Genomic DNA, 25,089 nt, shown 5'->3' on the forward strand with positions numbered 1-25,089 from the left:
TATGTATATATATATATATACACACACACACACATATATATATGTGTGTGTGTGTGTGTATATATATATGTGTGTGTGTGTATAGTTGAAATGAAAAACTCTCAAATCCCTTCAGGGTTTTTGCATCATTTTTTAAGGGTGTGTTGTTGTTTCAGATGCTAAAGTTGCTAACAAGGAGAAAAGTTGCAGTGCTGAAGGGCCTATGAGCCTGAGGCCACGGTTGTCATCGGCTTCACGAATGCCTCGTCTGCTCATAAATCACCAGCTGCGCAGCTTTTTTTTCAGTTAATGTTTGACTTGCAGCTCAAGCGAGCCTGCGCGACTGCTGGGACGATCTCCTCTTCCTCTCAGTGGAAACAAATTTCCTCCTTATCTCACTTTTTTTTTCCCACTTCTTTCTTGCTCGTTCATTGCAGGAGAGGAAATGCCACAGGCGACCTGGTGGTTATGTTTTTTCCTGGGGTTCTGGTGCACCAGTAACAGGTGCCTGCTGGGAGGAATCTGCTCGCCCACCACACAAAGACACACAAATGACCCTGAAACCTGAGCTTCCGCTGCGCCGCAGTGACAAAATAGATCCAAGTGTCTGAAACTCTGCAAAGCCAGTGACCCGGAGCAGGCGCCTGATGTGATGATGACCTTCCAACGGATATCATAATTGGATTGAAGCAAACATAGCAGCATCTAAATATATCTAGCATTCATGTGTGGACGCGCCACCATGGACTCGTCTACTGTTGTTTCTGACTGGTAGCTCTGCTTCTTCTTGCTCCCCAGCCACGTTTCCCCCTCGTGCGTTGGCTGGGACTCCACCTGATGTCCCAACAGAAGAGGAAAACACTCAGCGAGGCCTGGCGTGAGATAATGAAGCCACAAAGGAGACTTTGTGTAAGTGCAGGTGAAACCCGCACGTGGGCTGCACATGGACGTCCCTGTCCCTCAGCTGATGACCTCATACTCAATAAATAAGAACATTTAAACCAGTAAACTAGGAACTGCAGTCACGTGTGACCTTTGACCTGTAGAATAGTTCCACTTAACGGCCATTGACTTATTGGCCATTTGTGCCAAATTTGAAGAAATCCTTCACTGTCTTCCTTTTCTAAAAAGGATTTACTTTTTTCGTCTGTTTTTTCGCTCAACTGTCTCATTAACGGTTCATCGGCAGTTCAAGATGCTGCGGTTGTAGCTCCGCCCCCTTTGAGCTGGGGAGCACCCTGGACCAACACATCAGTCATCGTGTGGCGTCACCGTCTGAATCTTTTCACCTGGCAGCGGGTAGTTTCACCGTGATGACGAAGCACCTGGGTGAAATTCCCCACCACACGAGTGACTAGAGGGGGCGCTAGAGCCACCAGCAGGACCCGCCCCCTCATCGAGCGACTGACTTTGGTGCACGGATGTTTTTAAATCGGCTTCATAAATGATTTCTTTTGACTCTCTTCTTTTATGCTCCAGCAAAGCCAAATGATGTTTTTTAGAAAAAGAAACGTGAGAAACACAAGTCATGCACTCCTCCTGGGGGCCACAGAGGGGCCACAGGGGTCCCTGGTCTTAGACTGATAGGGAACAGGCACAACAAATCCTCACAATATCAAAACTACAGTTTTAGACAACCTGTTTCCAACCTGGGGCTGGAGACCCCTGGAGCGGCCGTTCCGTGGTCATGACAGGAAACCTGTTACAGAACATTTTTGCTTTTTTCTTTAAAAAAAATGAAACAAAACTTAAATTATTTCATTTAGAAGTTTGGTTTTTTTAATGCTGCGTGTTTCTGATCTGACTCTCTCTATTCCAATATTCTGCTCTGCGTTCGGGTTACCGGCGGTCACCGACGACAACAGCAGATTATCGGTTTACTTTCACGGTTTCATTCCCATAAATCCTGCGTCAGTAACGTAACTACTTCACCGAATGTGTTTTCTCTCGTGATGCTGGTGTTGGGAACCACAACCAGTGTTTTCGTATTCGATTTTCAAAAATAGTGGAAGATTTATGGGCTTTAACTGAGCTGCAGTTTTACGGGATGACAAACTTCAAACAGGTTCCAGCTGAGGAGGCCGGTGCAGGACGTTCCTCCATGATCAGCTGTTTCTGGTTTACCTTCAGGTGCATCAGTAGTACAGAACACAGGAGAACGTCTGAGAACACCTGCCTCGATCTTCCTGCGAGCCTCCACCACGGCGACGGTGTTGTGGCCCTTGTGCTCCTCCTTCACGCAGTCCTGACAGACGCAGACGGCGTCGGCGCAGCAGAACAGCTCCAGGGGCCAATTGTGGCTCTCGCAGGTCCGTCTCTCGATGTCCCTCAGCGGCTCCACCAGACGATGGTTCTGGAACTTCGGGTTCTCCAGGTGAGGTCGAAGGTGGGCCTCACAGTAGGACACCAGGCAGGTGAGGCAGGACTTGAGGGCCCTGCAGGGGCTCTCAATGCAGGAGTCACACACCACATCATCAGGGCCCAAAGGTTCCTCCTCTTCTTTTACCTCTTCAGGTTCTTCTGTCTTTGCGTCCTTCTTGTCTTGGTCCTCGGACTCCTTCTGGTCCTCGGTGGTTTGGACCTCCTCGCCTGTCCCGGTGTCCTGACTCTCTTCTTCTGTGGTGTCAATCACAGCCGCTTCAGCTTCGGTTCCATTCAGTTTTGGGCCCTCAGGAGCAGGTTCAGGCTTCTCTGGGCTCTTGGGAGACTCAGGACATCCTTTAGCTTTGTCCTTGAGACCAGAGTCACAAACGGAGTGAGCACACGCTGCCGGCTGGTCTTGGCTCAGGACACCTGAGCTCACACGGCAGGCCTGGGGGACCAGAGCTGCTGCTTCACTATCAGCCATGACTTCCTGGCTCTCCGGCTTTCTGGAAAGAACTGGCTCAGCCACTTCTGCGGTTTCTTGATTACACCGAGGAGCCTGCAAAGCCACACCTAGAAGATGAGAACGTCAGAGAAGACCAATAGTTTCAGTCTCATGATCTCCGCCCCTCAGCACAAACTTCCCCACACAATCAGCTCCCTCCCCCTCCCTGGAGGAGAAGCCACAGGGTGGAGCTGCTCCAGCAGCAGAGGTGGAGCTGCATTCCAGCACATTGTGCCTGGACATGACAGTGAGACAGTGGCGTTTGTCTCCCTCCTGACTTCATCACCGATGCATTGTTGAACTGATGGACTCTGATTGTCCTCGTGCTTCCTCTCTCAGGTCATGTGAGCCGTTCTGAGACTGCAGTCTGAACATGAGAACACACACACACAGAGTAAAGCAGCAGCAGGGCTCAACGCTGCCACCTAGTGAGCAGGATGTGTTGGTGTCCACGGCTGAAGGAGTCAGTTTAACTGGAGGTCAACATCAACGTCTCGGCGGTTTCTTCTTTTAAATGTTTGAATTCTGGAAGATCTGATGTGAATCTGAACGTGTGCTACATCTGGATGAAGCTTCCACTACGAGAGAGAGAGAGGGAGAGAGAAATAGAGAGAGAGTGAAGTAGAGAGCGAAGGAGAGAGGAGAGAGAGTAGAGAGAGCGAGCACGTGGTGGCGTCGGTGAGCTGAGGTCAGTGGTGGTTTCTTGCTTTAACTTTTACAATAAAACCTTGCAGTATGTGTGAAATGCAGAGTTGCCCTGAGCAACACATAGACCTGTCAAACACACACACACACACACACACACACACACACACACACACACACACACGCACGCACGCACGCACGCACCTGACAACAGTAGAATTCCCTGTGATTTTCTCCCATGAGCCGCAGTTCTGAACGGACAGTGACTCAAAAGGCCGGACTCATTTTTTGTAAAGTACCGACACAAACATTTGGTTCCAACTTCCAGGCAGCGGTACCAGGCGTGGCTTCCAGAGAGACGTTGTCATCATTTTAGAATCCAGCGTTCTTTCCATCAGGCGGTAAATAAAAACCCTCAGAATGAAGTTCAGAACAAACGTGTTCTCATTCAATGCTCTGTTTCTCTCTCAGACAACGTAAAACTTTTGTGTTCACATGAAAACTTTTTAGTCGCATTTTTGGGTTTTAGTCTCAAACAAACTTGATGCTGCTTGACTGAACGGAGACACAAACGTGCCTCGGCCTGCCGTTCCTCCTGGAGAACGTTCCACTGATGTTCTCTATGACGTCTGAATGAATTCCTTCTCGTGGAACTGATTCCTTGAGTGCTGGTCGTGTTCTGTCCGACTGCTGTCAGGTCTCTCGGACAACGCGCCGCCACGGTCCAAATCAACCGAGTCGGTTCTGTTCTGACGGCGAGCTGCAGGGTTCTGAGATGTACTAAATATTCTATCATCTACAACGAGAGCAGGAGCTCCTGTTAGCGTGGAGGCGTCAGCGCTCCAGATGTGTGCTGCTGCTGCTGAGGATGATGAGGAGGAGGAGGAGGAGGAGGAGGAGGAGGAGGATGTGTGGAACACCGAGTCTTTGTGTGAGCCGGGTCGGCGCCATGCGTCGAGCTGCCATTTCTCACAGGGATGTGTGGTGTGTAGTAAAGCTGTTATGGAAACTGGAGATGAGAACCAAACACAAACCCACATAGCAACGGTGGCCCAGGCCACAACACCAGGAGCTGCGCTGGGCCTGCATACAGCAATGAATTATGGTCCAGATCTGCTGGCAAGGGGTGGAGTTACCAGAGCTGACACACTGAAGGCTGTATCACCCGTAGAGGGTCAGAACATCGGACGAGAACCACCATCCAAGCTCCCTGATGGTTCCTGTATCTGAACTTAACACAGAGAAATTTCCTGGAATTGTTGCAGCTTCACGAGATCCCGACCCCTCAGAACAGAACAACAGAACAGCAGAAGAGCAGAAGAACAGAAGAACAGAACAGCAGAACAGTTTCTCTTAGTGTCAATATTGTTCATCTTTTAATGAAAAACAAACTCATCTTAATATTGCATCACTGCCGTTCTGACTACTTCAGGCATTTTTCATTTACAGTCACTGCTAGCATCGTGCTTCCTGCATATTTGGTTAATGTGCTTTATTGCATCCTTGAATGGTGATGTCATACCGGTGCTGCTCTCCTGGAGCCGCCTGCTGACCAGGACAGTCAGACCAGCGCCACTGCAGGTGGACCTTCTCTCAGACTGAGAGGTTGAGCGAACGACCTCATGCTACATCTCAAATTACTCCCAAGTGTAGGATATTAATACAGCACAAGGAACAGATGAGAACAGTTCCAGTCCTGTCAGTCTAAAATGATACTTGACACACAACCTGTATTCACTCACCAGCAGCCATCTTGAGCTCACAGGACATGTTTTCCCCTCCTGCTTCTCTGTGACCTCAGACGGCAGCCATCTTTAGTCTCCAGCTTCACTTCAACCAGAATCAGCTAATGTAATCACCCAGATCAAAGCAACCTCATCACTCGTATTAAGTGGGAATGTTGAAGCAGCAGTCTTCGGAGCAGCGTGAGTCTCAACAGTCTGTCTTCCTCGCCGCGTCCCCATCTTCCTCACTGCACCCCCACCAGCTCCGTGATGGCCGGGGCGAACACCATCAGCTCCTGGTATTTGTGAAAGAAAAGCCTGAGGCGGGAGACGTAGCCGTCCTCCTGGTACGGAAGCTGTCTCTCATTCAGATACTGCGACACGACGGGCTTCACCTGCAGAGAGAGAGAAGACGGTGACCTGAGGGGGGATTCCTTCCAGGGTCAGAGATGGTCAGAACGCTGCTGCCTCCGCTGCGGCCGCCTCACACCTTCAGACACATGTTGTCGGAAAGGAAGGGGAAGAGGTGGTGCTCCACGTGACAGTTGATCAGCGAGTGTCCGAAGATCCAGTCCAGCAGAGGGTTCCGGGGCAGGTTCAGGACTCCGTGGGTCATCTGGTAGATCCTCTTTGGTCGTTGCGTCGGGGAGAACATGGGGAGGCCGATGTGCTGCAGAGGAGACACGGGTGCCCGGTTACACGGAACACAACTAACTCCAGTGCTACTCGTGACCACGTGCTGCACGTGAGTGGGCTGAAATTCACTGTCTTGGTCCTTGAGATTGTGTTTAAGAACCTGAGACAGCGAAGTCCTGCAGCGTTCACTCATTCCATGACCTTCAGCTGCTGTTCCAGCCAAGGAAGAAAAAAAAATTCCACGCCAACTTTAAAGTGTGACAGGTGGCGGAAACTGTTAATGCCAGTTCTCCCTGTCAGATCCACATTTGAGTTTGGAACCTTTACGTTCTTGTGGGTTGAGCACCACATTACGGAGTGGTGAGCAGGACCTTTCAGCGGGACCAGCCCGGCCACTGTGCCTCTCTAGCTCCAGAACCAGATGCTGCTGGGTGTCGAGGTGATCCTGGCGGAGCAGGAACGAGGCTTCAAACCCCTGAATGAGAATAATAAGAACGTCTGGGTTCCTGGTTGAAGGCCTGAAAGGAGGTCTGTCTTTACTACAAGTGGGAGAGATCCTCACGGCCCTGATGCCTCAGTGCCACATGCACATGTCTGGACTCTGAAACCCCTCAGCTGGGCCTCCATTTATTTACTATTGAAACCTCTGGGGTCCCTGACTTGCCTGCAAAGCTCCTCCCTCTGTTTACTTCAGTACTTTTGCCCTGACTGGCCTGACAAATTTGACCTTTTGCTGTGGACTTCTGGACAGAGTGCTAGCTAGAACAGAAGGCGGCTATCAAACAAGCGACTGGTTTCTGGGCAGCACCTCTGAGGTCTCAGCAGACGTTCCACTCGTGCGGGCCTCTGTACATGGAAACTGAGCTGCTGCCTTAACCCTGTTCTCTCTGAGTCTGAGACACACTAAGACTTGGACCAGTTTCAGGATAAATTTGACGTCTCCTCGCTATCTAATCTCTCACACAGTCCATGCAGCAACATGTACATCGTAAAGAGGAAGAAGAGAAGGAAACCACAGCGAGCCTGCAGCCTTCAGGGTCTCTTGAGGTCAGTCGTTAATCAGGGAACTGAAGTCAAATTCCTCACGGTTCAACATTTTTTTAACACTGAGGGACAAAGACGCTGCCACCAGTGAAAAATTCTTAGAAAAAGACAAAAGAAAAAATCCTATTTCAAAGTGGAAAACATGAAGGAAATGAGAGCAGTTCAGAGGGACACCCGAGTAAATGCAAGCAAAGGTCAGTCGGTGGTAAATGATCCGGGGGAACGCTGGGTCCTGCGGAGAGAGATAGGACCAAGGCCAACAACAGCACAGAGACACGGCGAGAACAAACCCCTCCCCTGTTAGACTCTTGAGTTCAGATCAAGGACCAGTGTTCTCTAATCCACCTTTGATCAGAACAATGCACAATGATCTGCAGGACTCTGGAGTCCATCTGGGAAGTTCATGCTTGGATAATCACGGATTGTTCCTTTTTATCCCGTCAGGTCGGATCCATGTGAGAACACACTGAAGCAGAATTTTTCCAAATGCCACAGAACAAGAGCTGCTCTCATGCGAGCTCAACACTTCTGGATGTTATCTGGGTCCGTTTTTGTTTATTCTTGAAATAAAACAGAAATGCGTGGGGGCACATTTCCATCTGAGAACCTCTTCACCACGACGGCTTTGGTGTTCTTGCTGGAAATCCTGTTTCTTTTGAAATTACACTGTGTTATTTTGAGGATCTGAGACATCCCAGCTAGTAAGGAACATTCCCCCAGCATTGGATCCCAGAGAGACAAGGAGACAGAGACCCTCCTCTAGGGAGCTGAGACCCACGCTAGTTAGCTTAGCACAATGAATGGTAGTTGGTGGCAAGTGTTAAAGTGTGAAATACCAGTTTAAAATGAGGAGACATTATAGTGGTAGAATCAGACACGTAGCCGGAACTACTTTAGTGACTGGGCGCAATGATATGACGCAGCACCTCCAAAGCTCCACTGGAACTTGGGTCAACAGAACCAAAGGTTTGTTGAGGACTAGAAGAGCGACTGCTGCTACTGATGATGAGGAGGAGGAGGATTCCTGCTGGACACTCCAGCATCCTGGACCTGAGCTAGCTGATGCTAACACTTCCCACCCACTACCAGCCATTGGGCTAAGCTAACTAGCCTGGACCTGAGCTAGCTGATGCTAACACTTCCACCCACTACCAGCCATTGGGCTAAGCTAACTAGCCTGGACCTGAGCTAGCTGATGCTAACACTTCCCACCCACTACCAGCCACTGGGCTAAAGTAACTAGCCTGAACCTGAGCTAGCTGATGCTAACACTTCCACCCACTACCAGTCATTGGGCTAAGCTAACTAGCATGGGTCTCAGCTCCATCTTCCTGTCTGGCTCTGAGGACGATGGGTTAAGAAAAGTTAACATAAGTAAAGTCATATGTCCTTAAAGTAAATAAATTTAAGAAATGAATTTCATCTTGCAGCCACAAATTAATTGAAGGGACTAAGTTCTACTTTGTGGCTGCAACCTTTTTAATTTCAGCCCCCAGCAACACAATAAACTGGGACACCACTGGACATTGAGCAGGCCTTCATGAGGACACCTGCTCTCACTCCTCCAGACTGAAGTGAGGTCACCAGGTGTGTTTCTCAGGCCTCCCTCACCTGGAATATGTTGACGTGGATGTAGGGCACTGAGAACATGGCTCTGCACACCAGCATGCAGAGCAGAGCGCTGGGGGCGGAGCTGAAGCCGGAGACGTGGACCAGCAGCCAATACTGTGAGTAGAACCCCAGTGCTATCATCAGCAGGGTCCGGACCACCAGGGCCGGAGACTGACCCCTCAGATGGGCTGCAAGACCAAAGAACATGTCATGGCAGGGAAAGTAAACTCACACCTGAGCTGTGGAGTGGGCGGGGCTAGAGTATGTGGACCGAAGAACCCTCTTACCGAGCGCAACGAGTGGCGTGATGACAGGCACGGCCAGGGGGGCTATGAACAGGTAGACTGTGCGGGGCAGGAAGGGGACCTTCCACGTGCTGGAGTCTCCCAGTCCAACGACATTCGTGTGAGCGTGATGCAGCTTGATGTGACCCTGCACGCCGGCGCGCGCTGAGAATGAGCCGCAGATCTGAGAGGATGAGGACAGACAGCAGTGAAGCAACATGGACATAACCAGCAAGGACCTTTTCTGACAGCTGATATCTTTCACGGGGGGGGGGGGGGGTCAAAGAGCAGCAGATGGTCTGGTAAACATCCACATCAACAGGTTCCAAGTTCACTCATTCATCGGGTCGTTGCTGTCAGTCTGCTGCTGCACTTTCATTCCCGCCACGTTTACACTTCACGCACGTAGTTTCACACATCTGCACGCTGCCCGAGGGCAGCCAGCGCTGCAGGAGGATTTCCCCGTGAATCAACAGGAAAAACCCACAAGTCAAACTACAGAAACAACGTATGCTGAATGTGCTTGTTGTCTTTAAAGATGCGTTCAGGCTGTAAACACGGTTTACTGTCCCTCCACTGTGAGTACTGACACAGGACGACTGATCCAGAACAGCCGGGCTAGTTTCTGAAAAAAGGGACTTCAAAATACTGGTAGTATCAAGTACAAAATACTTTTTCAGACTAACCAGAAATACTGCAACGTGGTTGTACACCTCCCTGTACCTGTTGCAGTGACCTTTGACCTCTGTCCACTAAAGTCTTATCAGTTCCGCCGCATAATAACACAAAAACGTCTGGAAAGCTCTGAGTGGGTTTCTGTATATTTGGGGAACATTTAGGTGGTCAGTTAATTCTCTGACTGAAGGCAAATGCAATCACGGTAAAACTGCAGTATTTCTAGTACATTTTAAACTTGAGTTTGAACGTCTGAAAACAGTATACATGCTACTGCACATACTTTGATTTTTAAAATCGACTAATTTGCATTAAAGCTGCTGCCCAACAGTTTTAGTATCACAGGTCCTGAAAGTAGTTCCACGTGTCTCATTTCTGATGGCGTCACCTCAATGAAGAAGACGGCCCAGAACTTGGCCCACGCCTGCGACTCGTTCAGGGATCCGTGGCTGGCCAGGTGGGTCCCCTTGATGGTGATGACGGCGTGAGCCACGCCCATCAGGAGCACGCCCGATGTGAACCAGAGGGGGTGACTGGATGCCAGCAGCAGGAAGGCTGCAACACACACACACACACACACACACACACACACAGAAGCTGAGGTGCTGGTAAGAAGCATTAATTAACCAGTAAAAGGCTTCTGAGATGGTTACTGAGTCTTGATCCAGAGATGTTACACTCCTAAACCACGGGACTGGTGAAGCTTTGAGATTCTCTTGTATTTTGTGCTGCATTGATGAGCAGGTGACACTCCTGGTCAGCAGGGCTCCAGTCAGAGCGTCTAATCAAGGTGAGCCAACGGACCGTGACTGCTCCCACTCGTCGGGATGTTTGTTGCCGAGAACTTCTCAGAACGGAACCGCGGCCGATCCGGTTGTCTGGTGGCTGAGAGGTTTGGCTCTGAAGCTAAATAGCTGGCGAGCTCGCAGCAGCGTCACCGTTTGGACAGAAACAAAACAAACGTGGTCGTGTCCAGTATCTGTGACGGCGTCACTCCCCCACGGTGTGACAGGCAAGAAGATCAGGTGAGAGGGTGAAACGTGAGACCGTTCCATCAGACACATGGGAGGCCTGGTTCGATTACATCACCGCCTGGTGAGGTCACCATCTCTCCTGGGTATCCAGGGGCAACGGAGAGTAAACCCCTGTTTCCTGTACCTCCAGTTGAAGATGATTTAAAGGTACTATATGTAAGAAGTTTAGTTTGGAGCTTCCAAAATTAAAAAAAATTATCAACAGGATTTGAAAGGAAACAATATCGTAGTAGTAAATTACTCAAAAAAGTGTAACAAGGTCACCACCACTTAGCTTCAGGCTTCTTGTGCTTCCCCCTGATGACCTTTAATGACCTCCATGACCTTGGAGGTGGTCGAACTCTTGTTAGCAACCCAGGTTTTGAAGACTCTCAACACTGATCACTTCCTGTGGCAGCCAGCGACTTGGAGACGAGGGAAACGTGTTGAACAGTACAGATCCGAGCGTTGGCAGCACATCATGTAGCATTCACAGCTGAGGCTTCTTACGCCTTTTAAGAAGATTTAATTCACATTAACTCTGGGATGACCTCTTGCTGGACTGCAGATTTTTTGCGAGGGTTCGTCTGATCGTGTTGCTGTTGTGTGGCCAACAGCAGGTTTAGGTGACACGTCGCCTTCCTGACCCAATAAAGTGGCGCTAATATACCGCAACTCCTATTTCAAAGCAGCCTATTTTAAGGTTGCTGGCTGAGTGATACACAATGACAGATGCCTCCTCGGCACGTCTGCGTGGCTAAATACAACTCCGAAGTCTCTGCGTCCTGTCGCTGCAGCCAGGATACGCTCTGTATTATTAGAAGAAAACAAGTCGCTCTGCAGGAGCTGAGCGAGAGCCGCAGGAATCTGCCGCAGACACGTCTACAGGTCCAGATCAGCTCTCCTGCGCTGCTGCCAGACTCTGTTGGCTCGGCTGATCAAGTGACACCAGCAACAAAAGGCCTAACGGAGGTCAGTCGCTGACCGCCAGTGACCCAGATAGAAGGGAACCATGGGATACCGTGAATGAGTGATGACGGCAGCGCTGCGCAGACGGGGAGAGACCTCCCGCTCTCCTGCAGCTGAAGCCTTTGGGATACATTTCCACAAATATTTGGAGAAACATTCACACGTACAGGAACTTTGTTCCAGAAACAACCCACCGGGGAACCTCTCCAGAGAACTATTTTCCCTCGAGGGCCTTTTTCCTGTTTGTGGCTGCATTGCCAGGTCATGTGACGTGAGCTGGCCAATGGTTGGTGAGGGCCATGGGTTGATCTTCCATCAATCAAAAAAAAGCAAACAATTGTTTTGGGTCATTTGTGGTTCCTATTGTGCTGATAAAGAACCTGCCCTGAGGTGCAGAGGCCAAAATGTTCCTTCAAATGTAGCAGCAATTAAAACCAGTGTTTGTAGTCTGACAACTCTGCCAATTCCTCCTCTCCTTTTGAACCAAAGACGCATCCCTGCTCCTGTATTTGTGCCGACAAACCTCGACGGAGGTCATCAGCTCATGGACAGACAACAGTTTTACATGTAGATTACAAGGAATCCCATTCAGCTTCTCTCGTTCTGTATCATTTCCTCAGACGTGGCGCATTGTTCGTTAAATTACTTGAAAATCTCCTGGGTTGATTTACCTGACACTGTCAGAGTGGTCTGGTATCGGCCCAGACCTGACTAGTCGATCCATATCATGATTTGTGATGTAATTCAAAATAAAATAGTAGAACCACAAATAAATCTTGCTGTGTCTTCGAGTACAGCGCACATACGCCATGTTGATAACTCACCGCACAAACTGAGTCCAAAATATTTCAGTTCAACATTTCTACTCTGATTTACAAGAATGAAACTCCTGAAGTTGCACAGTTGTCAATTGTCCCTGAACGCACCACCCGCAGCTGCTGTAAAACACCTGATACGATTTTATCATAAACAGCAATACGATATCGATGCAGTATCACGGAAAAGAGAATCGAGATGTTGCTGTATTGCTGTTGCTGCACAGACGTGAACAACGATGGCACGACTGACATGTGAATCCATTTGTCAGAGGACCAAATCAAAACCTCATTTTTAGATGTGATAGTTTGATGTAACTGAACCCGAACGTGACACCTCAGAACCAGGATCTGAGAAGAACGTTGGACTCCTTTCTGGTTTTAAAAATAGAGGCCGCTTTTCCCTCAGACAAGAACTGGACTACTACAAGAACTCCAGACAGAACAGCACCGTTAGACACACGTGACCAGCAGGTTCCTCTACCTGGCTCATGCATTATGTAACCCACCACCCCACCAGCAGGTTTAGTGTTCCTGTTCCATATTTCATGATGAAGTTGCTCACCGGCCGGCAGGCAGAGGAAGGCTGCGGCCAGGATGCTGCAGTCGATGCCCCTCCGCTCCCACCAGCTGCTCTCCCTCACCATCCTCTGCACCCGCCGGCTCAGCTCCATCATCAGAGACTCGGACGGCTCCACCTCGTCCCTGTCAGGCTTCTCCCAGGCGCCCTTCACCTCCTCTCCATCCTGGCACCCTCCTCCTCCTCGCTCATCCCGTCCTTGCCTCCACTCCTCTGCTGCGCGCCGCATGATCAAGTGGCTCTGAACAAACTCACCTCAGCTGCTGCAGCGTCCTGAATGCTGCACAGGTCAAAGTTAGCATTGCGAAAGTCCTGCTGGGCGAGACGAAGTCAGAGAAGCCCGGCCCCCTTTCCCCTGCTGCTCCAGAGGGCTGAGGACCCTCCTCCTCATCTCTCCTACAGTTTCCTCCCTTTTTTCCCCCCTCGTCAGCTGACTCCTGATGCAGCCCGCCAGAGGAATGTTTTGTTCTACAACCCAAATCTGAGGCTGCCCGGTGATGCTGGAGTCTCAGCGCAGCTCTGGTGTCATGCATCTGCATGTCATCCACCCCGTCCCCTCATTCTTGCCCCCCAATCCTGGGGGAGTGGAGGGAGGAAGGAGAGCCGAGGAGAGCGGACAGGGATGTGTTTATGTGCTGGCTGAGGTGATGGTGTCTGGGCGGGAGGCCAGGACTCTAAATCATTAGGTTTTTTTTTTGTTTTTGTTTTTTAAGGGAGCCCAGATGCTGCAGAGCCGGGACTCCAGCAGCAGGCGGCTCCTCTCACAGCCTCTTGACGGGGGGGGGGGGGGGGGGGGGGTCTTGTTGTTGTACACCACCACAAAACAAGCTTTCCTCTTATTTTATTCAAAGATCATTTCTGGATTCGTGTTGTCAAAAAAGATTTGAACATTAAAAGTACATTCATGCAGAGTTGGGGTGCGCAGGTTGAGCCTGTCAGCGACGCCCAACACGCCCCGAGCGACCCGAGCTCACATCCGCGCAGCCTCCCAGGGGTCGCTGGACATGTGCAACAATGTTTGCAAAACTGACGCAACAAAAAATGTGAAAAAATGTATGTACTTGTAAAATACACATTTGCAAATCCTTCGTTGCTACGTGAACTGATCTGGTAATCAGAAGCAGGTGTAACAGGCTGACCAGACTCACCGCGGACGTGTTTGTAGACGTGGCGACGATGTCATAGATTCCATGCTGCATTTACTTACAGTAGGAGAGAACAGCACCGTTTAAGGATAACATCCTCACTGCGTCCCATCTAGAATTAGACATCTAACACGCCTTTGAAACCGATTCAATTTCAGCTCCGTCTAGCGGTACCCCGAGACACCACTAGATGGTGCTGCTTGGCCGGTCGAACCCTCCTGTAGAGGTTTGCTACCGTGTTGGATCCTGGTCACGGATCCTCCAACATCATCGGAGAGACAGTTAAACTGATTCAGTTCAAACAGCAGAGATGTTGAATCATACGGCACTGGTTCACCTAACACATTTAGACGTGTAAATTCTAATCCCCGGAGCAAAGTTTTATTCTGGTGGGTTGATTGGGTGCAAAGTCCTGCAGGGATGATGGAACTCACCGACTTCCTGACAAGGGAACCGGACCTTCAACTGTTACCTTCCCTCTGGGTTTCAGGACTCATTGACTGCAACTTCTGTGTGAAATATGAAAAACTCGCTTGTTCAGATCACCGACAAACTTTACCTTGAAAACAACGGTTCAACCACAAATTGTATTTTGCTTTTCAAGTATTCATGAATCACTCCCACAGAGAGAAAACATCTTTGAGAGCTCAAGTGAGAATTTGAGAAGAAAAATGCACTTTTTCAGTGAGGTGTTGTTGACCTAAAAAGCATTTTCCTGATGACAAATGGGCATCATCTTCTGGTAACGTGTCATCATGTGACCCAGCCCTTTATCTCGCCGCCAAACAGGCATCTCCCCTCCCCCACAAGTCCTCGCTGTCCTGCACTGTCTCTCATCGCGAGTAAATGTCCTCCGTGGATCTGCTGAAGCATGCAAAGAGCTCATGTGCGAATCGCTTTGAAAGCAACGACCAGCGATTCCGCACTGACCTTCAGAGCTCAGTGTCCTCGATGGCCTCTGGTTCGTCTATGGCGTCCAGACGTCTCTTGCAGGCATCCAGTAGTTTCTTTCTGGGGCCCAAAGGGATGTGAATGCTTGTGAGGTCGCGATCCGAACACAGAAGCAGAGCCTCCAGGTCGATCTTCTCCCTCCTGAAGATGGACATGAATTCGCTCAGGCCCTGCGAGGCCAGGAAGGTTTCTAGCGGACTGTTCTCTGGTTCCAGGTCTTCATCCAGCCCAGCGTCCGTCTCCTCCCAAGGCAACTCCTGCAGGTTTCTTTCTTGCAGGCTCAAGGCACTGCCAATACTGTCCTCATCGAAACTGGGCGAGTGTCGTGGTAGGTGTCCACGGAGACGAACGTTGGGCGCTCGTCCCACAGGCTCACTTCCAGCAACACTCCCTTCATCGCGCGCCCCGATTCCAAACACGCCTCCGCTCATATAGTTCCTCCTAAACACCATGGTGCCGAGCCCAGGCCGCGTGAACAGGGAGTCCCGGCCGGAGTCAGCACTGATCTCTGAATATGCAGCCTCATGGAGGCCTGGGTCGCTCATGGCACGGGAGATGGTGTCGGCGTCGTCGTCGTCACAGTCCCGGGAGAACATGTTGCGGATGTTGAGGCGCGAGCGCTCCCGGGGGTTGGTGTAGGTGCCCTGTTTGAGGAACATGACATCGTTGCCCAGCTGCAGGCCGGAGAGCGAGCGCACACTCCTCCTCCCGTCCTCGTAGATCTTGAAGGTTCCGTCGACCTGCCTCTTCTTCTCTAATTTCTTTTGTATCTTGGCTTTGCCCTTGGCAGTGGAATGCAGGGTGGCCTGAGAGGAGAGCAGAGATTCAGGGTTTTAACGTCAGACTGCAAAACACACACGAGGTCAAAGCCATGAAGGCCTCCGTCCTTACAAGAAACAGGTTTGGCAAAACATGATAACTCGTTCAATCTACTGTAGAACCCTTTTCCAAAGACTTCACAATCGCCAACTCAACACCCACAAGCTGTCATTCAGGTGAGCTCAACCGCTCGTTGCAGCCTGGTGGAGCAAAATCACCTCGTTCATCCAGGTTCTTTGTTCATAGCAATGCGGGTCCGAGACGATGAATACCACAGGGTCATTTGACCCGGGACTGAAAACCCTTTCACACCGCAGACGAACTGCAAGATTGCAAAAGAGTTTACAGCCATCGTTTTTTCCTAAACCTTCATTTTTGAATACGACTGACAATAACAGTTGGCCTTTCAGGGGCCGGTCCACAGAGCATCATTAAAAAGGATTCTGGCAACATCTTTTTCTCAAAGCACAAAACGGCGAGGGCACACCATGTGGTCACGCGCCCTGAACTCTCTTTTATCTTTCACCGGGACAGTAACTGTGTAAGCACCTGCGAGTATGGCATGCTGGAGGTCACGGGGTTGACCTTGCGGCTCAGAGTGCTGCTGCTGGTGTAGCTTGAGAAGCTAATAGCGTCCAAGTTGTCTAAAGCAGCCGACTCCTTCACAAACTTTTTCTCCATGCGTTCTCGGTGCTTCTTCTGGAGCTTTGCGCAGTCTTTGATGCGGCGCTCTGCGGCGCGGAACGCTCGGTCCTTCAGCTTGGTGACCAGCTTGGGGTTGAGGGTGATCTGCTTGGCAGCGATGGAGTCCAGGTAGCGGACACAGTCCATGTGGCCCTTGGTGGCGGCCATGTCCAGGGGTGTGTGGTAATCATTGTCCAGACACCACACGTTGGCACCGAAAGCCACCAGGAAGGAGAGGCAGTTGTGGTGGCCGTTGGCAGCTGCCAGGTGGAGCGGTGTGTTACCCCAGATGTCACACTTGTCCGGGTCGCCTCTGGAAGAAGAAGAGGAAGAGGAAGAGGAAGAGGAAGAGGAAGAAGAAGAAGAAGAAGAAGAAGAAGAAGAAGACGAAGACAACATACTGAGTCTGCACATTCAGGACTCACTCAACAGAATTCTAAGGTTTCCAACATGAGATGAACCTGAAGCAACACCATAGACTGAGTCTTGCTTCATGCAGCGGTTGGTGTCAGGGTGGAGCGCGACTTTGGTCTCTAATGGAGCCATGCATCTTATCAGTGCTGTAAGGAGTCCCTTAGTTTGACTCAAGATAGTTTAGCTTCAAGCTGAACATGCCTGGCGGCCTCTGCATGCTGGAGTCAGAAGAAGTGATGCAGGGGGGAACTACGGACCTCGTTTCAGGCACGTATCTGAACTGGACTTGGAGACGAGGGAACTGACGTGTTCTGACTTTAGAACTCACTCCCGAGCAGCTCTGTAGAACTGCAGGACTCTGTCAGGCTGAACGCTGAGGTCGGCGGTTACACATGTCACCGATGACAGCGCGTCTTGTCATACAACACCCAATCACGTTTGTCTGTGTATGCCAGCGACCAAAGGAGGCACCTGAGGGACGGGTGGGACTCAGCCATGGCTCTGAGGCAAGAGTAGAACACCACCCATGACCCTCTGCACGCGGGTTTTGGTGACACGGCTACAGTTGACTGATGATTATTGTTGGTAGATTCCCACTGTGAAGCAGCTTCTCCTCTGCTGACCCTCCTCTGTCCGTCTGCCTCCGCCCACATGGCGGCGGCTGAGTCCCCATCAATTATTGAAAAGCTGCTGGTTAAACATGACAGCGGTGACTTTGCATTATTCATCTTGCACACCGAGTGTATTTTTCACAGACACCCGGAGACGGTGACGGCACGCGCCGCAGGGTCACCGTCTCGACCAGCGTGAACACTGAGGTACACTTGATATCAGAGTTGGAGGTGTTGATACATCAAATAGTGCCATGAATCTTCTTAGGCCTTGCGTGTCACCAGGATCCAGACTTAGGAACCGAGAAAAAAACACACACAGATCCAGAAAAGTGGCATTTGGTTTTGACCATCGTCAAACGCTGCGTCAGCCCTTTAGGAACGTCTCTCACTGTCCATCGTCCCCAGAACCATACAAGAAGATAGAGCCCCTCCTCCAGGGAGATGAGACCCAGGCTAGTTAGCTTAGCACAATGACTGGTAGTGGGTGGGAAGTGTTAGCGTAGCTCCGTCTCTGCCTGCATTAGTTTAACTAGGGTTGTGTGTAACCTTGGTGATGAATACCAGTTTAAAATGAGGAGACGTTGTCGTGGTAGAATCAGACACGTAGCTGGAACTATTGCCTGTGTGTGTGTGTGTGTGTGTGTGTGTGTGTGTGTGTGTGTGTGTGTGTGAGACACCAGGATCCATCTGGGCCTCTCAAGCTTGGACAAAGACGGCGTTCAGGATCAGATGTTTGGATGCTGCAGTGATTTGGGTCCAGGGAACCTCCCGGGATCCCTGGAGATCTCAGCTGAACCCTTCGGACTCAGGTGTTCAGGTATTTGAACTCTATTGCTGTTCCTAAATTCCATGACTTCTCAAGGTTTTCCGGATCGTGTGAACAGCCAGACAGGTTTCTTGCATTTGTACTAATGTGTGTGAGTAAACACATATTTTAACCAACATGTATTGGATCAATAAAAAAAAAAATTTCAGGCTTCAAAATCAGGAAAGAAAAAAATGTAAAGCAGGAGAACAATTGTTCCCTTGATGATTCTGATAGTTTACTTCCAAACACCTGTATAAAAATCCAGCTTGGCCCTAAAATCAGGTTCAAGGAGGCGTGACTGCAGTCAAAAGCTGCTCTCTCCTGGTTCACCTTTTGCTGGGAGCTCTGATCTGCAGCTCCTCTTTCGCCACCTTCCTGTGCTTCACGTCCACTCTGCTCTGCACACTGTGGCCGCCGCCGCCTCGGTGGGAGGAGGAAGAGGCCCTATCCATCACCGTGACCTTTCCCTGCGCTCGTATCCCTCCTCAGCCTCAGACTCCTACACGCCTTATAAACCCTCCACACGCTCGACTCTCCGCTGACAGGTGACAACGGGCTGAAGGTGCGGCGGAATACAGACGGACTCCTGCGCCCTCTGATCACCAGTCTCCCTTTCAAATGCAGCGGCAGGTGTCATCTTAGTCCGGGACAGCGGAGTCCGGTCCTTAATCGTAACTGATGGCTTCTGTATTGTCACTAAATCAGATTTTACCAGCTATGTAACGGATTAGCAGGAGCCGCGTCTGAGGGATTAGAGCCGCGGTTATCAGATGCATATTAGCCGTGTTTGATGGGGTTGGCCGGCTGCCAGCGACCTTTCTCACTAATGAGGCTGTTAAAATGTAAACGCCTCCACGGTCCAGCGGCGCCGAGGAGACGGGGATGGAGACTCGCTGGTTTGATCCCCCTCCGTTCCACCAAGATTTACATAAAGACTGTCAAAGGTTGGGGATGAAACCTTTACAGACTTCTGTACCATTAGTTTGCTTCATCTATAACCTCAGTTCCACTCCATTTGAAGTATAGGGTTCAATAAAAGCGTGTCTCCTGTTCTAAAATGATAGGCGATGAGATTTAAAGTGACTAAACAACCCTAGAAATGCTTACAGCTGACAGGAGCGAGAGCTGAGTTCCGTCAAATAGGTCCTCAAATCACACCTGCCCTGATACACCTGCTGACTCACACACACGTGTGTATGTTTGTTTGTGTCTATCTATCTAGCTGTCTATCTAGATAGATAGATAGACAGATGGATAGATAGACAGATAGATAGATAGATGGATATATCAATGAGTTCAAAATAAATGAATTCCATGGAAGATCTGACAAAGTTCCAAATTAATCGATGAAACTGTCCAGATTTTGGGAGTGGAGCTGGTGAATCTGCGTCGTCGCCCCCCCCTGAATGCCTCATCAGACACTGGGCTGCAGCAGAGATCAGCATTCACAGTAAAAGGCTGTACCTCGCGCGCGCACCAGGCTGGTACTTCATGAACACTCAGTAAACTGCAGTTCTCTTGTGTTTTTCTGGTGTGTTTACAACATGCAGTTCTATTCCGGTTTAAATAGCCAGAATCCCCTTTGGTGAAACGCTCGACTAAACTACAAAAACTGAGTTAATCTGGGGGTTCGGACGAGGACGCTGCTGACTCGCCTCTGTTGGTCAGAGGTGAAGTGACTGATCCTCCCCGGTAGAGTCCATGAATACCGAACCGTGAGTGTGTCGGTGCTCCGGACCCGTGGAGGGTCTGCAGACTCACCCTCTCCCCACGATCAGCCGGAGCGCCTCCAGGTTGCCGTGGTAAGCGGCCCATAAGGTCGGTGTCATCCCATCCTCATCCGGCGCATTCAGCTCCTTCCGTGTGGCCTCCTTCAGAACGTCCAGGTAGCCGTCCCGGGCCGCCCGGTGGTACCGGTCGTTCATGGCAACCTGCGGCTACCTCACTCGGAGTTCGGCTCCATACCTGACCGGAGGCTTCGCCCCGTTGTTTAGGCAACTTCGAGTCCGGGGCGCCGTGAGTCAGTCGGCCTGGACAGACACGGAGCGGGCGGAAAGGCTGGGCTGGTTGCTAGGAGACGAGGACGAGGCGTGCTGGCTGTCAGGGAGGGGCGGGGCTACGGTGGTGAGACGCGCCCTTCCTTTCCTCTAAGTTTTTAGATTTCAGGAGAAACGCACAAAAATGTTCTGTAGGACACGTCGCACCCTTATTCAGTCTTTTAAAAGAAATAATTCAAAACAATAATAATAAAAGAGCATGATGACCAAAGCAAGCCGACATGGATGATTGGTTAGCTCAAGTAGAAGCTAGCTAAAATAAAAGTTCGCTAAAACAAATGGAAAACAATGTCGATGAGAAGCGAACTGCATTCAGTGGAACAGAGTAAAAACACTCCTGATGAACTGGAGAAATGGTTGGCTCAAAAGAAATAGATATACTGGAAACATTCGCAAAAAAATGATAAACGAAATGACGCACTAGCTAGCTGGCTGTGTTGGAAGAAATGTTAGCTAAGAGTAAAGCAGTTGGAGCAGACAGAGCAGAGAATGCAGGTTGAAGGAAATAGAGCTAAACTAGTGGAACAGTTAGCTGAAGCTAGCAGGTTAGCTTCGTGTGAAAGAAAACTTTTATTACTAAAAAGTATTGGATTAACAGAAAATAAAATACAGGTGTGATACGTTTGCTAGCTAAATGTAATAAATGATAGAAAAATCGGGATATACTATTTTCACTTTATTGAATTAATTTTAGAATGGTCCAGATGTGCCTCTGTATTTCCTGGTCCAGTATCTTCCTGTGGTTATTGGGGTATTTTCATACTGTAAGGAAAGAAATGCTAACCTACAAAAATAGTCAAATGTAGCAGGCTGACATTCAACAGGCTAACTGTTAGCACTAAACCAGGAAGTGAACATTTGAGCTGCAGCAGGTTATCAGAGTGGGCTGGTACAGCCTGAGACACTGCAGAGATAACAATCATGTACAAGTTAGCACAAGTACACCTGAAGTCACTTCCTGGTCCACACTTCAGGCAAAGAGTGACGCTAAACGGCGAGAAGCCAAGAAGGAAAACCCTCTCAAGTCTTTCACAGCAACAGAACATCGTCGGCCTCAAGATGGAAAACATTTAGACCGAAGAAGGAAACACGGCAGCTCTTCTACCCGGGTCCTGATGTGCAGCCGCGAACTTTGATCAAGTGGCACTTCAGGTTGAAAGAAAGTCAACATGAAAAGCAAACAGGCCTCCTATGAAAGGCGAGTCTCTCAATGAATATAATCCACACCCTCTGGTCTGCGGAGGCGGAACAAAGACTCGCTGACACGCATTCATTCACGCGCTGAGCTGACAGATTTCAGCGAATCCACCAGCAAAAAAAAGACTAGAAACTGAATGGAAGCAGGGGGAAAGAGGAGGACGGGTGTTGGTCATATACAAGAGAAGAAAGGCCAGCATGAGACCAGATCCTGATCCCGGTGCTGCAGATCCAGATAAACCTTCCAGGAATGATGAAGCACCGAACAGCACAGACCACATCCAGGATCTGGAGCTGGACCCGGTGCTGGTTTGGGCTCCCAGTGGGAGGCGGTTGATTTCCGGGCTGCTGGGGTTGAACGTGCTGCTGCTGGGAGCGGCTCTGGTGGCCGGCCAGGCGTTCAACCCCGAGGGCCTGAAGCACCAGGAGCCCCAGGTCTTCATGCTGGTGGTGATGGTAGTCAGCCTGATCTGGATGCTCTGGTACCTGCTCTGGGCCAGGAAGCATCCCGGGAACAGTCCACATAAAGACCACCACGCCGGCGGGATCGCAGTCACATGTGAGATACTGCCAATCATCACTATCACCACAACAAAGTGTGTGACCCTCAGGTGAAGCACCCTCCTCTCTCGGTCTCTCTCTCCTTCTCTCTCTCTGCCCCCCCCCAGTGGTCCTGGTGTTCTTCGCTGTCTTCAGTCTGCTGCTCTTCGTCTTCAGGATCGGTTACATGATCAGTATGAGGGACTGCCAGCCGGCAGCGAAAGTCTTTGCTCCGTTCATTGAGGCGCCTTTTCTGGTGCTGCAGGTAAGTCAAAGTGAGTGGAAGCTCCCAGTCCTCAGCGCTGCTCCCCTTCCCACACCAAAAAGTGGAAATGCAAATGTGACTGCGAGGAAAAGGAAAAATGAGTCGATAATCATTCTGCAAGTTCGCTGCTCAAACCCTTGGTAGCTCTTATCTGAAGGGAACGATTCGTTCAGTGAGACAATTTACTGAACTGAATGACAGTGACCTCAAATATGAAACCAAAATGTTTGCTCAACACACTTGAACCTTTCAGGCATCGTGAGAAACAACTGAGAGACCCGTGATTGAAATGTTGACTCCTGCGACTGACTGTCCCGATTCCTACTTTTGCAGACGTATCTACTGTGGGCTCACTCCAAAGACTGCATTCACAGAAACAAAGTCATCACCAGGTGACTCCACCCACCAGTTGGATCAAAGTAGTAACGGCCGAGTCTGAGGAGTTTGATGAGTGACGGTGTGACTGGGTGCAGGTCTGGCCTGGTGGTGATCCTGGCCGCTGACCTGCTGCTGTGGCTCAACGCCGTGACAGAAGACGCCATCCACCAGGAGATCGAGTTAGAAAAAGAAGAGCGGGTCCACCTCAGCAACTTCAGCTCAACTGAGGTCAACGTCTCTGACTCAGAAGGTAAAATCAGAGGCACCTTGAATGCTCCGCCCACACCTCTTGAATTAAAGGTGCTATGTGTGGGTATTGACAAGCTAAACCATCGGGGGCAGCATATCAGAACGCATGCTAACCTCTGACGGTAGCTTCCTGCGCGCTCTTTTGCAGGAACTGATTATTCCACGCTCTGTGAGTGCAGCGCTAGCGCCGCCTGCCTCACCTTCAGGAAAGGCTTTGAGATCCTTTACCCCTTCAACCTCGAGTACTACCTGATGGCAGGCTGCATGATCTACGTCATGTGGAAGAACGTTGGGCACAAGACGCATCCGGGTCACCAGCGTGCAACTCGGAAGCTGACGGTCCATATAGTTTACCAAGGCGGGGTCATCTATGGCCTTGTGTTTGGCGGCCTGGTTCTTGTTGCAGGCGTGACCGTCTTCATCCTCTATCAGGTTTGGGTGAGCCAGCCGCAGCTTCGCCACCCGGCCTTCCTTATTTTTTATGGCTACCATTTAGCCATCATGCCTGTCATGTCTCTGTGCTCCCTGGTTGGGCTGCTGGTCCACCGGCTGGAGGGGAGGGCCCAGGAAGGGGGGCACAACCCCACCCGTAGCCTGGATGTCCTCCTCCTGCTGGCAGCAGCTCTGGGCCAGCTGGCCCTTTCCTACTTCTCCTTGGTGGCCGCCCTGGCTGGAGGGACCCGTGGGTCTCTAGGGGACCTGGACCTGTCCTACTCCCTCCTCAGCCTATTGGAGCTCATCCTGCAAAACATCTTCATCATCGAAGGCCTGCACCGGCACCCCGACCTCCTCGCCAAGAAGAAAAAGAAGCAACGCCACAACATCCTCAAGGTGCATTTCTTTTCCTTGGCGTGAGTCTGTCATGAAGATGTTTTATCGAAATAGAATTTGTTCCACAGGCGAAGAAGGGAGCTGCTGCTCAGATACGAGAGACAGCGGATGGTTCCCTGCTGGAGGGGAACACGGCAGTGCCCCCTGCTGCCCCAGAGCCAGAAAAAGCAAAACCCTGGACCAGGAGAGCCACACAAGAGATCTGCGCCTTCCTGATCCTGGCTAATATCATGGTAACGAGATTCCAGCTGCTGACTTCATCATCCCAACGCAATTCCTGCATTTGCTTAACACGTGCACGTTCTTCCAGCTGTGGGTCATCCCAGCGTTCGGAGTCCACCCCCAGTTTGAGAACGGTCTGGGGAAACAGTTCTTCGGCTTCACCACCTGGTTTGTGCTGGTGAACCTGGGCCAGCCGCTCTGCGTCTTCTACAGGATGCACTCGGTGGGAGCGCTAATCGAGCTGCTCATCTCGGCCTGATCGCCACAGCGAGGAGGTTAGCGCAGTCCAGAACCAGGACCAAGACCAGGACCAGTTCATATCTCTGTTTGTGGTGTCTGACTGGAAAGCTCTTTTTCATCGTTGCTCTCTCATTGCCTGACAATGTTGAATAACCACCGCCAATGTTTTTGCTGAAAATGATGACGTCACATTTCAGTCGAGCCTCTCGCAGCCGCATCACATCATCGTTTCGACGACTAAACCTGCAACATGTCGTCTGATGCGCAGCACCGGCGGAGCCAGAAACACGTTTGGTGTGGAGCCAAAATCGCATCAGTCCAAGTGAGCGTGACCCTGAGGGAACTCAACCCTGCTGATGCGTCCTGGGTTCGCTTCAATAAACCTTTAGCCTGAGTCAACCTCTCTTTTTCAGAATGAGATGACATCCAGCAGCGAGGCTCATTTTTTAAAATCCGTTTCAATTTCATTTCTTTTGTGTTCTCACTTCAACTCAGCAACACTGGGGTCGTGGGGGGGGGGGGGGGGGCAGGGTTTGCACAGAACTGTTTCCTTTCGTTTCTTCTGAAGTTGCACCACAACTAACAGCTATTTTTTTTATCATGAATGAATCTGCCGTGATTCATTTTTCTTTAACAGGTCATGAATCTTGAAAAATGCTCATCCAGGTTTCCCAGAATTCAAAGGGACGTGTTCAAAGCGCTTCTTTTGTCCATCCAACGGTTCAAAACTCAAACGTTTCACAAATGACAGGGAAAAAAAATCCTGATATTTAGGCGCCTGGAACCAGGAAATAGTTCACGTTTTGCTTGGGAAAAAAAGATGTGACCAAT

General features: G+C 50.3%; 4 protein-coding genes across 5 annotated transcripts in view; 1 reads left to right on the top strand and 3 right to left on the bottom strand.

Moving 5' to 3' along the window:
* Positions 1-2,888, bottom strand: part of trim16 (tripartite motif containing 16) — a 9,430-nt gene extending 6,542 nt beyond the window's left edge. Inside the window, exon 1 of the mRNA XM_086195941.1 lies at positions 2,156-2,888. Coding sequence (XP_086052067.1) covers positions 2,156-2,827 — 672 coding nt within the window. The 5' untranslated portion in view covers positions 2,828-2,888. The remainder of the gene's footprint in view (positions 1-2,155) is intronic.
* Positions 2,889-4,847: 1,959 nt separating this feature from the next.
* Positions 4,848-13,206, bottom strand: fads6 (fatty acid desaturase 6). Its single transcript, XM_086195900.1, has 6 exons — positions 12,830-13,206; positions 9,856-10,022; positions 8,796-8,976; positions 8,509-8,696; positions 5,708-5,887; positions 4,848-5,612 (listed from the first exon to the last, which is right to left on the bottom strand). The coding sequence occupies exons 1-6, from the start codon at positions 13,071-13,073 to the stop codon at positions 5,463-5,465; spliced, it is 1,110 nt and encodes a 369-aa protein (XP_086052026.1). The 5' UTR covers positions 13,074-13,206; the 3' UTR covers positions 4,848-5,462.
* Positions 13,207-13,685: 479 nt separating this feature from the next.
* ush1gb (Usher syndrome 1Gb (autosomal recessive)) lies at positions 13,686-20,541 on the bottom strand. The gene is made up of 3 exons (XM_086194481.1): positions 20,041-20,541; positions 16,309-16,756; positions 13,686-15,746 (listed from the first exon to the last, which is right to left on the bottom strand). The coding sequence occupies exons 1-3, from the start codon at positions 20,202-20,204 to the stop codon at positions 14,922-14,924; spliced, it is 1,437 nt and encodes a 478-aa protein (XP_086050607.1). The 5' UTR covers positions 20,205-20,541; the 3' UTR covers positions 13,686-14,921.
* Positions 20,542-21,236: 695 nt separating this feature from the next.
* Positions 21,237-24,758, top strand: LOC147240045 (proton channel OTOP3-like). Of its 2 annotated transcripts, none has more exons than XM_086194477.1 (7): positions 21,237-22,144; positions 22,251-22,338; positions 22,672-22,730; positions 22,812-22,966; positions 23,114-23,796; positions 23,865-24,029; positions 24,107-24,758. In XM_086194477.1, exons 1-7 carry the CDS (start codon positions 21,732-21,734, stop codon positions 24,275-24,277), a joined length of 1,734 nt encoding a protein of 577 aa, XP_086050603.1. In that variant the 5' UTR covers positions 21,237-21,731; the 3' UTR covers positions 24,278-24,758. The 2 variants fall into 2 exon arrangements, with proteins under 2 accessions (XP_086050603.1, XP_086050604.1); XM_086194478.1 differs by having other exon boundaries at positions 21,237-22,092; positions 22,202-22,338.
* Positions 24,759-25,089: the final 331 nt, after the last annotated feature.

The sequence above is a fragment of the Aulostomus chinensis genome, chromosome 23 (genome assembly GCF_037954235.1).
Source record: "Aulostomus chinensis isolate RoL2024-O1b breed Wild chromosome 23, RoL_Achi_v1.0, whole genome shotgun sequence".
In the NCBI taxonomy this organism is placed as follows: Eukaryota; Metazoa; Chordata; class Actinopteri; order Syngnathiformes; family Aulostomidae; genus Aulostomus; species Aulostomus chinensis.